Source organism: Liolophura sinensis, chromosome 11 (genome assembly GCF_032854445.1).
Source record: "Liolophura sinensis isolate JHLJ2023 chromosome 11, CUHK_Ljap_v2, whole genome shotgun sequence".
Taxonomy (NCBI): domain Eukaryota; kingdom Metazoa; phylum Mollusca; class Polyplacophora; order Chitonida; family Chitonidae; genus Liolophura; species Liolophura sinensis.
Genome location: NC_088305.1, coordinates 27,098,012 through 27,112,322, shown reverse-complemented (window position 1 = coordinate 27,112,322; position 14,311 = coordinate 27,098,012). Strand labels below are relative to the sequence as shown.

The 14,311-nt window shown below is 40.4% G+C and overlaps 1 protein-coding gene across 1 annotated transcript; it reads right to left on the bottom strand.

Moving 5' to 3' along the window:
* Positions 1-573: 573 nt before the first annotated feature.
* Positions 574-6,967, bottom strand: LOC135478329 (keratin-associated protein 10-6-like). The gene is made up of 8 exons (XM_064758606.1): positions 6,906-6,967; positions 6,251-6,271; positions 5,223-5,313; positions 4,780-4,844; positions 4,051-4,129; positions 2,740-2,783; positions 2,314-2,395; positions 574-656 (listed from the first exon to the last, which is right to left on the bottom strand). Exons 1-8 carry the CDS (start codon positions 6,955-6,957, stop codon positions 602-604), a joined length of 489 nt encoding a protein of 162 aa, XP_064614676.1. The 5' UTR covers positions 6,958-6,967; the 3' UTR covers positions 574-601.
* Positions 6,968-14,311: the final 7,344 nt, after the last annotated feature.

Genomic DNA, 14,311 nt, shown 5'->3' with positions numbered 1-14,311 from the left:
AACAAAACACCAAAAAGGTAACCGCCCTTTAATGGGAAACTGGGGCCTCCATGGCCGAGGGGGACACGCCAGTACGGCGATATGACCCAAGAGCTTCATGCCAATGATGTCGTTGTGAGTTCAAGTCCAGCTCATGGCCGCTTTCTCTCCTATCTTAAGTGAGATGGCCTTCAGCAACCTACGGATGGTCGTGTGTTTCTCTCGGGCTCTGCCTGGTCTCCTCCAACCATGATACCGACCGCCGTCGTATAAGTGAAATATTTTTTAGTATGGTGTAAACACTAATCAAATAAATCAATACATCAAATCAAAAACTCTCCGTGTACAACTGATACACACGTCATTGAGGATGTGTTACACCAAAGGCCTTAATTCCCATCGGCTCAACAGGCCTGGTCATATTACTATATGTGTGCTGTATACAAAATAAAAGGACGATCTGTGCGTCGTGTCTAGATAAAGCAAAAACAGTCTTAGAACAAGAGGTAACTAGCTGAATAACCGTAAAATTTGTGGAATATAAAGCACAATGAAAACATAGGTATCCTTTTAAGGCCTTTAATATGACCTATACCGGGATTAATACATACTTAGGCTGTAATTATCCAATTGGACTGGGCACACATTCGGCATTACATCCCCGGCAATAATTTGATCTGTAAAATAAATGATATTGGGTGCCAGAAATCAAACGCTTAGAGGCGTTTTCACTGATAGACTGCTTTACTTCCATGTAAGATAATTACACTTACATAAATACGCTTTATAATAATGACACCAGGTCAGAAATGGGTCTATACGCTTTTCAGCCAAGCTGAACACTAGGAAAGACAAATTGTCAGGAATCATAAAATAATCAACAGAACCTCAATCAGCGACGACAACAGGTCAGAAATGGGTCTATACGCTTTTCAGCCAAGCTGAACACTAGGAAAGACAAACTGTCAGGATTCAAAACATAATCAACGGAAGCTCAATCAGCGAGGACACCAGGTCAGAAGTGGGTCTATACGCTTTTCAGCCAAGCTGAACACTAGGAAAGACAAACTGTCAGGAATCATAAAATAATCAACAGAAGCTCAATCAGCGAGGACACCAGGTCAGAAATGGGTCTATACGCTTTTCAGCCAAGCTGAACACTAGGAAAGACAAACTGTCAGGAATCATAAAATAATCAACAGAAGCTCAATCAGCGACGACACCAGGTCAGAAATGCGTCTATACGCTTTTCAGCCAGGCTAAACACTAGGAAACACAAACTGTCAGGAATCATAAAATAGTCAACAGAAGCTCAATCAGCGACGACACCAGGTCAGAAATGGGTCTATACGCTTTTCAGCCAAGCTGAACACTAGGAAAGACAAATTGTCAGGAATCATAAAATAATCAACGGAAGCTCAATCAGCGACGACACCAGGTCAGAAGTGGTTCTATACGCTTTTCAGCCAAGCTGAAGACTAGGAAAGACAAATTGTCAGGAATCATAAAATAATCAACGGAAGCTCAATCAGCGACGACACCAGGTCAGAAATGGGTCTATACGCTTTTCAGCCAAGCTGAACACTACGAAAGACAAATTGTCAGGAATCAAAAAATAATCAACGGCAGCTCAATCAGCGACGACACCAGGTGAGAAGCGGGTCTATATCTCAGCATCTCCTATCACCACCGTGTGTGTGTTGCCCTTTTTGGGAGATTATTTAAGTTTGTGATTAAAATCGGGTAGACACCCCACCAGTATAACAATTCTGATAAAGCAGCCTGTGGGAAACAAGCCTGTCAGTGTAGCCCAGTCTGGAAGGGTGAATTTTTACTTGGCACTGTCTACAGTAGAGAATTGAAATTGTGTATAAAAGGTCAAGATGAAAGCTACAGCATTTAAAAACAATAAAATGATATAGTTAATTAGTTCAATTAAGCCCTTGTTAAGCTTTTTCCATTTTTCTCAGAATTTGTATCATCTAAAATTCACACAGTTTGATATGGAGACATTAAAAAACCCCACTGGGGCAACCTAGGGATTTAATTTAGTATAGCGCTATTTTATCTATCTCTTTCGGCATCGGCAAGACAAAAAACTCTAAAGGAGATCAGTCATGTGATTTATCATAATGATTGGAGAATCGGGATTAAAATAAAGAAATTTTAGATGGGATGAGTCGCTGGATTTACAAAATATGTGAACACACCACATGTAGCTTCTTTGAAATATATCGGATATACAGCTTAGCCTAGACTTGTTTATCTTACACACAACTCTGCCTCAGTTCTTTTTGAAGCTGAAGGGCCGGAAATTGAAGCTGTTGTACTTACACGCAAGTGTGACCGGCTGGGCAGAGCGCGAGTGCGCACGGCTCGTAAAAACACTGGACCGGACGACTTCCGTCTTTACAAACTACAAGGGCAATTAGATTTTTTATGTGATATATATGGTCACCAGAGAGTTCGGTGCAAAAAATAGTCAGGCATCTATATAACAGATTGTAGTTGAAAGATTGTACGCTATACATCTTTCCTTTCCAGTGCATTCCTAAAACATTCAACAAGGTAAATTTAAGCGGAGAAAAATCCCAGGAATTTCACCGTTCAAGTATTTCAGATTTATAGAAAGTTGAAATAGCTTGGGATGAAAAAGGACGTTTTTGGAGATTGATACGGCCGTATAAAGGACAAGGCCTTCACAAAAAGAAAATTACTCACAACTATTACTATAATTTTGGTCAGGTTTGGCATACTCACGCTTCACAAACTTCATGGAGCAGGTGGATCCACAGAAATCTGGTCTGAAAACGCAAATGTAGGTGGTCATATCGCCATGGTAGAGTTGTAAACATTTGAATTTTAACAATACCATTTAATTCATTGCTGGATAATTAATTAAATAAATCGTTAATCAGTAGAAAAAATGGTTTTGTTTCAATGAATAACTGGTTTGACTGACTCGTTTGGTTTTATAATATTGACAGTTTTATTTCACTAACTAACAGATTAATTTACTTATTTATGTAATTGGTGTTTTACGCCGTACTCAAAAATATTTCACATATACGACGGCGGCCAGCATTATGGTGGGGGGAGTGAGTGAGTGCTTGGGGTTTAACGTCGTTCTCAACAATTTTTCAGTCATATGACGACGAAGGAATCACTAGGGTGCATGTATGTGTAATGTGCCTCCTTGTTGCAGGACGGATTTCCACCGCTCTTTTATTTAGTGCTGCCTCACTGAGACGACTTACCGAAGGCAAGCAAGCCGCCCCGCCCGAGCCATTATACTGATACGGGTCAACCAGTCGTTGCACTATCCTCTTCAAGCTGAACGCCAAGCGAGGAAGTTACAACTTCCTCTTTTAAAGTCTTAGGTGTGACTCGATCAAGGATTGATCCTGGATCTACCGGTCCCGAAGCGGACGCTCTACCGACTGTGCTATCCGGGCCGGTATATATGGTGGGGGGAAACCGGGCAGAACCCGGGGGGAACCCGCGACCATCCGCAGGCTGCTGCAAGACTTTCCCACGTACGGCCGGCGAGGAAGCCACCAAGAGCTTGACTTGAACTCACAGTGACCGCATTGGTGAGAGGCTCCTGGTTTATTACACTGCGCTAGCGCGCTAACCAGCTGACAAGCAGATTGATATGTCTAGCTAACTAACTTGCCTAACTAAGCGATCAACAGGTTTGTTAGTGACTGACTAGTTCAAATAAGTGAGTGACTGACACGTTTGTTTGAGTGAATGATTGTTTGATTGTGTAACTGTTTAACTGAAGGATGGACGGCACGATGCATTGGCTGATTACTTCGTTGGCTGAGTGGTTAACATGTTGGTTGGGTAACTGTTTAACTGTAGGATGGACAGCACGATGCATGGGCAGATTAGTTCGTTGGCTGATTGAGTAACAGTTTGGATGTGTAACTGTTCAACTGTAGGATGGGCAGCACGGTGCATGGGCTGATTAGTTCGTCGACCGAGTGATTAAGAGGTTGGTTTACTGATCATTACAGACACAATTCTTGATATGGGTATTTAAGTTTTCTACAGTTATATACTCACACACAGGTGAAACCTGGGGCAGGTTTGGCGTACATACAGGCGCTCATACACTGTAACACTGGCTTCTTACTGGGACAGACTGAAACACCAAGATGGGGAAAGCTCACTCAAACTGTGTCCGTGAAACTCCGTCAACACTTTGTTGACACAGATAAAACAACCTTCTTGTATCTCAGTTAGATTGCGAAAATGTTTCAAGCAAATGATATCGCCATGACGACGGGAATATTATTTTGCCAACATGGAGGAGGGCTTTAGTCATTCAATTGTTTGTCCTTTCAGGAATCTTATCTGTAGTCCTTATACATGAATTTGTCGGTAATGGGAGCATTGCCTGTATTTTTCAAATCTTTAAGGCTGAATTTTTTTTTTGGCATGAATTTGTTAGAGTTTTTTTTTGTGTTTTGCTTTGTATGACTTTAACCATTCCTTGCATGTTTCTCGGTTATCTCTTTTTTAAAACTTGAAGATTTTTCTCCTCTTGATGTTTTGCTAGGCTGCCTGAGTTAGCATCTGTTTACCTCTTATACGTATATATATATCTGTCAACTGTTTTATATATAGCGTTCTCACCCATTCTAATTAATTAAATGCCAACAGTTTCCTATCTCTGTGTATGTCATGAGTTGAAATCATTTTCCAACAAACCGCATGAAATTAATCTTCATTTGTGTGAACAGGAATAATTGTTTCAATTAATGCTGAAAGAAAACAACTCGAACTACTTACCGGAACAGTTGACTTTCTTGTTCTGGACGAAGTACTCCGCGTTACATCCGCCACAGTAATTAGATCTGACACGACAGAATTGAATACAAGCGCTTACAAACGGTTTTAAACAGCTTCGTTCAATAATTTATATAGATAAAGCTCTCCAGTAGAGCTTTATGTATACTTGGGGACCAGTAGAGCTTTACTAAGTTTATCAGGGAGCGCTACTTACCTCCAACTGGAGAAAAAAATTTCCTTTTAGTCTACTGGTAGAAGCTTGCACTCGTAACTCAGAGATCGCTGACTCAAGTCCCCAGCTGGTTAGCATCAGTTTTTGCTGTGTAGGAGAAGCCGATTTAGAGGGTAGGGTAAAAAGCTAGACTGATCGATTGACTGATCGATTGACTGATGATTGACTGATTGATTCATTCATTCATTGATCGATTGGAAAACTGCCATACCTACATTCTGCCAGAGGGTACGCTCGACACCCCGTGCTCATGCGGCATGGATCCGCCTTACATTCCACCCTCGGGGCGTTGACGGGGCACCCTGTAAGAAAAACAGAAAAGCCTTCTGCTGAGGACATGGGGATGGGCATTAAATTCAAGTTATGCCATATATGAGTACGGCGTGAACCACCAATCAAAGAAATAAATTAAACAATACGTACAACGCAATGGGGTGAACTTCGGATATAAAACTAAGCCAATTGTCGGCGCAGTTCTCCATTTACACGTACATGCGTGAAGTTATTTTGTTATAAATTAGCGTTCATAAAGGTAATATAGCGTTAGTGTCTAAAGACAAAGATTTTCAAACTTAAGACAAAATACATGTATCAGATACAGTTTGAAAATAGTTTTATAATCATTTGATTCTTGCTTAACGTCACTCTGAAGAACTTTTCACGTATACAGTGGCAACCAGTTTATGGGTAGAGGAAACCGTAGAGGCGGGAAAAACCACCCACATTAGGCAAGACACTGACCAGCTTTTCTTGCATGTGACGTACAGATGTGCACACCATAGTGGTGAAAGACACATGTGTATTTTCGTCCACGGGGGCTAAATGACGTGAATTTACGACAGATGCTTCACTGGTTTGTCCTCTTCCTGGATCGAGTTTTTCAGCTCAGCCGCCCCAGCTCTTTATAACTTTAGACTGCACCAATAGCCCGCACTAGCGTCGCCGACCGCTTACTGTCACCAAGGCCACTCAAAACGAAGAAGGAAGGTATCCACAACTTAACTGTCCAATGCCGGATTTGAACCCTAACTGCACCTTGTTTGTATGTGAGCGATTGAAAGGTGAGCGCCTTAAAACACGCCCCCCCCCCGTAAAAGAAGACATGATGACTGTGTAAACTTTAAGACACAACGTAAAAGGAAAAACTGAAATTAAACTTCAAACTGAAATTGAATTATTGACTTAACTTCGAACAACGATTTATGGTTTTTAAATAGAGAGCAGCAGAAATTTACTTACTTTTTTCCACGCTAAGATTACCTGCAAGCGTAAATAATACGTGAGCATTCGTATTAAAATCATAAGTTCAGCTGGGCTCAGCCTTTGCCGTTGTGTGTCGGAAGTTGTAACATCTGTAGGTGTGATTTGTGTGATTTGTGACCGCGCTCTGTACGGAGCGGTGCCATTTCTCATTTTAAATGTAGTTTTCGTGATTTTTTCCACATATTTTTTTAACGTGAACAAAGTGCAAATAAAGACCGGAAACAAAAATATGTCCCTACTCTATTTTCACAAGTATTACCTGAAAATTTTTCATTAACGAATTTATCTGAAATATATTACTAGCATCATAGCATTAGCTGATCAAGTCCTCTCGATTTGTGGTTAAAGTGACAATTACGTCGCTGTGAATTTAGTCCAGCCTATACTGACTTCCCCTTCTGTCATACGAGGGGAGATTAACTAGCAACCTGCGGATGGTCGTTGGTTTCCCCCGGGTTCAGCGCCGTTTCCTCCCATCATAATGCTGGCAGCTGTCGTATAACTGAATTACTCTTGAGTCCTGCGTAAAACACCTATCAGATAAATTTAAAAAAAAACAATGATTGCTAAAATTGTATGTCTTAATTTTCTTATGTAAACTAAAACATTATTCAGATGATAAAAAACGTACCTCCAACAAAGATAAGTAGGCACGACGTAACTCCTAGTAACAACAACATCATTATTGTATGCCTGTGAACAAAAATTTGTGGGTGGACTTACTAACTGGATTATAAAAGCCTTGTATGTGCCAAATGACATTTCAGTCTCCATGCAGGTTTGGGTCAGAAAAACGTCGGCTCTCTTAAACTAAGGCGGCTAAACGTCGTAGCATTATTGTACCTGTAGCTGCTTCATTGGTTCTTCCTGCGTGAACTCACGAGACCCCTGAAATGCCTACTCCTCTGATTGATTATAACTTCGGACTTTATTAACTACAATCATAAGCCCCAGCTTAAAAAATCAAAAATAAACATCTGTATTGCAAATGTACAGACATGAGCATGGTAACCTTACTAAACCCTTTATGGTCAAAGAGCAGGGACTGGATTTAAACTCTTGGATGTCCTCATCGGACAGCAGGGGCTAAAATGTATTTCTTAATTGATACCTTCAATTTTATTATTATTTTACAAGCAGAGATTGTACAGGTTTCCGGCAGAATTAAGGACAGTGTTACACCCTACAGAGTAGATTTCTATATTGAAGTATAAGATATGAGTCCATGAAATGCCCGCATTGTACGCGGAGTGACGACAAACGATTCCTTCATTAAATGCAATATCACGATGAAAGATAACACCTTTTATTTTGAATGGTGTTACTCTATTTTGAATGGAGCTACGATAGCTCAGTTGGTAGAGCTTCCGCTTAAGGGGCGGTAGATCCAGGATCAATCCTGGGTCGGGTCACACCTAAGGCCGTAAAAGAGGAAGTTGTAACTTGTAACTCCTCGCTTGGAGTTCAGCATTAATGGAATAGTGCAACAACTGATTGACCAGTTTCAGTATAATGGATCGGGCGAGGCGGCTTACTTGCCTAAAAGAGCGGTGAAAATCCGCCCTGCTGCAAGGAGGTACATTACACGCACTCTAAAGGCTCCTTCGTCGTCATATAACTGAAAATTTAATGAGTACGACGTTAAACCCCAAGCACTCACTCACTCACGAAGCTTCAATCAAAATTGCGCAAGTGTTTACAGTTTTAAAACGGACTATATTTTGGCATTTTCTAAGTAAAATGTGCAACTTACCTGTGACTTTCTATGCCTGATAATTAACAGGCCTACTGTAGTCGGTTCACCCAGGTGTCAATTCACATGACCTTTACCTTAACCTATATAGGAATTATCTTCTTACTGCCTGCATATTTGGCAAATTTTTGCATGAGATAATCTACAGCGTACAATTTCCCTGCCATTGCTCTGAGTTCGATTCTTACAATAGTCTTGGTAAACCGAGCTAAAGCGTTGCGTTCGCCTCGACCGTTAGACTCTTGGCGGAAGAGATGGCATGCCACAATACAGAACAAAACAGTGGTTCTGACGCTTACTGCTTGAATCATATGTGGATAGGAAAGGTCATGGACAAAATTTGTGATTTTTATGTAAAGTAACCCAAAATTATTATCGCTTTGTTATCGCCATCGACACTTGTCAGCCCGGTATATACATGTATTCTGTGTTGAACAGGTCGTCGTATTCTCTGTTTTTATTTTCTGTTTTATTTTCTGTTTTATTTTCATGTGGATTTGGGGATTTTTTTCACTTCAGTGTTCCATAGTCGTCATCACATTACAGAACAGTCCTACCGTCATAGGAAGCTGGAAAGAAACACATGTGAGTCTGAAAAGTTCAAGGCAACCCTTTCATGTACGCACATTCCATAAATCAGCTTACTGGAAGAGTTAGGGTTGTGGTATGTCCCTCGCCGTTCTGCCGTAAAAGTTTAATAAGAGATGTTGCAAAGTTTAATAAGAGATGTCCTCATTTCGATGATGGTGGTTCATGTTTATATATATATATATACTTTTATTACTCATTGTATGTATATATATTACTCATTGTATATGTACAAATATTATGTCACAGATTATCCGCAGGGTCATCCGCTCGATGCTAATAAAGACGCATCGCCACTAGTCGCCCTGCGGATAGACACTCTTAGGTACTTATTAATCTATTGTTCGCTACTTAACAGCTTTATACATGTACGACCTTGTTCCCAGCAACAATTTATCCATGTATTATGCGATGTAACCAAACCACTGTCTGTATTGACATGTACATAACATGTTCCTTAGTTACTGGTAACACATATCCTATATAAAGACCTATGTGGACATTCATATTCATATTCCTTGAAAATAACATGAAATTTGAAGCTGCAGTTGGCATATAACAGAATGTAGAAAGTTAAGAAGGCGTTTTATTATTTTTTTCCTATGTAAATTCTCCTCACTAGGGGATCTTTCTCTATTTCTTCAAATATATATATATATATATATATATATATATATATATATATATATATATATATATATATATATAGATTATCTAACCAAAATGGACATTTAGGACAAAAAAAAAACGCGCGTCAATTTTCAAAACTACGTACAACACAAAACACCACAAAGCTAAGAAAGTAGGCCATTTTAAATTGTAATGAGGATGGATTCATGTAGATGGAAACAGTCAACAAGAAAAGACGCTAAGAATATTCCAGGAGAGTTAAATCATGATCCGGATGGTGGACATTGCTCATTCATAAGTTGCCCATACATTAAAACATGTATTTCACCCGCACTTTTAGTAACACTATAGACCTTTTTACCAACCTCCATCTGTAAGCGGTGAAATGTACGGATCCCACTGCAGTACAAGCTAGACGGTTTGTCGTCATGATATTTATAATGCAGGCATCACTGACGGCGAAGTTACTTTCATTTAAAACAGCTTGCATGATTTTTTGGAGAAACTCTCTCTTGTCTCACAGTAAAGAGGAATCCAAATAAAATATTGATTATTCTTTTTTCTATATATTTACACTAAGACCAGGATTTTTTCCATCGACGGTTAAAAGTTTTGTGTATCTCTGCTAATGTTGTATAACCATAGCGAAATTTGACTAAATGCCGTGGAATAAAGTCGTCCTCTATTAAAACACTGTTTGGTCAAGTTTGGATTAGGTGATATTAGGTAGAACCTTAATGGGACTTTCTTTTAAAGTGCTCGCAGTCCCTAAAAGAAGGAGGACCATGCCGCACTAAACTGACTCCTGAAGTTGCCGTCGCTGACCAAGTCCGAAATTTAATTACTCCCCATGGTAAATTAATTGTCTGCTGAATCTAGATCAATGACAGGCGCAACCAGTCTGTAAATAAGCGATGGATTTAATCAGATTATCTTATGACAAACAGAAGACGTCAGGGCTCCGAGCTCCTAGGTGTTATTATTTCAGTGAAAGAGACTGAATTTGTGTTCCAGTGCCTGTAGCTAAAATCCGATCAGATCAGACAGATCACAATAGTTGATCGAGTGTCCTCAAACGCCATCTCATTCTAATTTTCCTTAATTTAGAACAATCGATCAGAAGCATTTACGACAACCACACACCATCTTGACAAGACTAATGGAAAATCCACGTCTACTGCTCTCAACAACGACGACATGTCCTTGGCCAGCCTCGCAGTATACTCGATTCTGCGAAGACCTTTTGTCGAATTGAGAAAGTGTTTTCACAAGGGGTATTTGACAACAATTATTTACACTTGCCACTGACGTGCCTCGTCACTTGCCGGTTAATTTTAACGTGGAAATACCTCGAGGGCGAAATGATGGACCGTTGTGTGGTAGTTTGTTTAATTCGGCTACTGTTTGTGAAAGACGGCACCAGTTCAGACTCATTTCATTTGTCAGTCAGCAAATAAAAGGGAATGTCCGTAAAAAACATTTGTAAAACAGCCGTCAACACTACAGGGCCTGAATTTATCAAACGTCTTAAAACTTCTTAAGTTTTCTTGATAAATACGGAAGTATATAAATAGGCCTAATTGCAAGCTTGCGTTTGACGTTTCACATTTAACACAAACTTACAGAGAACTAAAGACTTATATAAAATACAAAAATAGTACGGAATCATGCAGATAGAAGCACATTTTTTAGCAAAAGCTGTGCAGAGTTCTTTGTGTGTTAACCTCCCTTTATGATTAGGATTTGTACACGGATTAACATCGTTCCGACAAAGATGCGAATTGATGTCAGTATAGAAAGCTCTGTTGATGATGTTAATGTACAGATGTGATCACGAAGGCATAGTTCATGGTTGCTTTGAAAAAGTATTGCATTCTAACCGTCGGGAGAGCAGATAACAACCAGTGAACATGACTTGTCCATGTGTAAAACAACAACAACAAGCATAGCAGGCCACAGACCCCCATTAGTTTTCCTTAAGCGACACTGTTAACGTTTAGCACTGTAGCTCAGTCCCAAACATTCCGTGGCCAATAAGCTTTGGTGCATACCTGGCCCAGCCTGTGAGAAAGAAGCCATAAAAATCTTGACATAGGTTGACCGTCAAAATCTGGACCTTTCTATGTCGGCAGCTGGGAGGGGTGCCTAGCAACGCCAAGGGGATGTCACTCGCAGCCTCATCACCGCCTGTCGTCTTGTGTCCTCTCGCCCAGAATTTCAAACTTTCATCATTAAAACTCCTACCTGCCCAAAGCTTAGACAGTTTCCATCATTTTGATACCAAGCATGCACCTGTACACATAAAAAAACGGCAGGCTGGCAGCAAAAAAAGACTTTACACCCTAACTTACAATCGTACCGAAAAACGAAAGTTGTAATAGGGGTCTGTGTCCAGCAACGTGTCTCTCCATACACAAACAGGCTCTACATGATGAACTGCGATTGACATGAGTTAGCATGGCTGAGAGTGGCTCACCTGCAGCTATTGAGACTACGACTGAGCCCAATCCCTGTAACCTAAAGAAAAGCGATACCTCCATTACCTGCAAGAATTCTGAACCAATAATCTGTGAACTTCTCTGCTACATGGTGGATGAAATTGACTTTTTGCCATTGAACACTGTGGTAAAATTATGTGTAGATGTTTATTCGGAATATGAGGCTCAACAAGCTAAAGGTATTCTACTGAAATGTCTCATAGCCGGAAAATACCGAAAACGAACTGGCCCTAACGTAAAGGAATTGAGGAAAATACAAGGTCGTTTGCCACATGTAGCTACCAACCATATCAATGTAGCCACACTATTTCGTGAGCTCAATAGCCGAAAGTTTCTGAAGATTGACGTCAGTAGTAAAATCGACTCCTTGAACCTGTCGCAAGTAACAGTGAACAAAAAGATAAAATCTCGCAAAAGTGCCAAACGAATTTAACGATTCAAACACGAAATGTGGCCGATCCAACGACAGCTACACACGTATCACAGTCACCTAATTAGTCAATCGATGTAACTGCTGATGCGATAGGTTAGCAATATAAGCGATGCAGATCAGGCAAAAGCAGGCGTTATAACGTAAGGCCCCACTGAGTCAACCAGTGGTAGACCTCAGACAACACCCAGCCGCGCTATGACGACAGATAACGCAGGATCGAGCAGCTCCTCGAGGGACTGATCATTCCTCTTCAACAGCGAAGAACGAAACACAAACAGCTCTCTGTGCGACAGTTGTGACATCGAAAACCTCGAAGTCTCGAGATGATGTTGGATTTACTGTAGTCGCTAGACAACTATCTGTACTGGGTGGGGTGAGGAGTGACCCGCCCCTGGAGTTATTTGTCACCCGACTGGATCCCAATACAACGCCCAATGATATTAAGATGTATGTGCGCGAACAGTCTAATATTGACAGAGAATGTGAACAACTACAAACAAAGTTTGATTCATATGCCTCATTCTGGATACTTGTGAGTGGCAAAGTGGCAATGTGGCAATGTGGCAAAACCGCTGCTCAGTTCATAATACTGACCTCAGGATGTACTTGTGAGAAAGTATTTTAAACAACGTTCCAGAGATTCTTACGTGGCCCGTGAGTCTAGTGATTCACAAGGTACTCACATCGATCTAAGGAATAGACACAACGTACCTGGTACCACGATGACACCTATGATCTTAATTAGACAGATAGATAAATCTGACACATTATCACATTCAATAACTTACGCATTTCATCATACAACTGTCGATCGTTAAAGGGTTGTTTCTCTGAAATTAAGCATCTTTGTGATATGCGGTCTATGTCTTTTACAAGAGACATGGTTCCTTAACTCTGAACTGCATATCATGAATTCTATAATGATTTTCTCGGTCGCGGCTTATCAGCAGTAGATTAAACCTCGCCTGCCAAAGGCAGGCCATTTGGCTGCCTTGATATACTCTGGCGTAAATCATTAGCTGAGGATGTACATTTTGTTCACTATGGTGACAGCAGGCTAATAGGAATTAACATTGTAACTTATACATCTACTCTGCTTGTCCTTAGTGTATATCTTCCAACTGATTGTCCAGAAAATCGTGAACTGTTTTGTGACTATCTGGGCGAGATACATGCCATCATAGAGGAAAGTTACTCCTAATTGTATGATTTTTGGTGACTTTAATTCTGATCCAGGGAAAAAAATTGGTGAAGAGCTTATTTCCTTTCGTAGTGAAACAAACTTGATAATTTCTGACATAGTGAATCTACCACAAGAAACATTTCCTTACGTCAGTGGCGCTCACCTGTCGACGTCTTGGCTGTTTCACTGCATTACGTCATTCAATGTTAATATATCCACTCAGTGCATCAAAGTCTTGTACGGTGTAATATCATCTAATCATCGGCCTGTGTGTGTCTCTCTACCTTGGGACCCATTACCTAGTTTGACAGATCCTCCTAAGTTTCACGTCTCACACAGTCATGTTTATACTGAGTGGAGTTTACTTAATGATCATGAACGGCATCTTTATTATGAGTGAGCTAGCAAGAAACTAACTCAATTATCACCATCAGTAGATATTCTTTTATGCAATGGTAGTGACTGTCGCTCTAATCACAAATGTATTATAGATAAATTTTATGACGGTATTGTGAATGCTCTGGTATCTGCTGCTTCAGAAACCGTAGCTAAAGGACGTACACGAAACGAATGTGTTGTACCGAGGTGGTCGGATTATGTAGCTGACCTATAGGCTCCATCTAAATCTGCTTTTACACTATGGAAAGAGCATGGAAGACCTCGCAATGGTCCCATTGCAGATAACATGCGACATATTAAGGTGCAAATATACTCTGCGTTTCTGTTTCTGTCAATCAGAACAAACTATTCGCGCTGATAAAATGGCCGAGGCACTTTACCACAAGTCTCCAGATGAGTTTTGGAGAGAAATTAAAATCAACAAATGCAAGCGTACTGCTCTCCCTAATCACATTGATGACGCTGAGGGAGAATCTGACATTGTGAACTTTTGGAAAGATAAATTTCAAACAATCCTGAATAGGTTTCGTCGCAAAACCACAAAAGTAGCGTT

Bases quoted from the DNA above. Each gene is read 5' to 3' on its own strand.
- LOC135478329 (XM_064758606.1), bottom strand. From the start codon at position 6,957: ATGATGTTGTTGTTACTAGGAGTTACGTCGTGCCTACTTATCTTTGTT. The intron at 6,272-6,905 runs GTACGTTTTTTA...TTACGCTTGCAG, and splicing joins CCTACTTATCTTTGTTGGAG to GTAATCTTAGCGTGGAAAAA. The intron at 2,784-4,050 runs GTGAGTATATAA...TTGCGTTTTCAG, and splicing joins GCCCCAGGTTTCACCTGTGT to ACCAGATTTCTGTGGATCCA.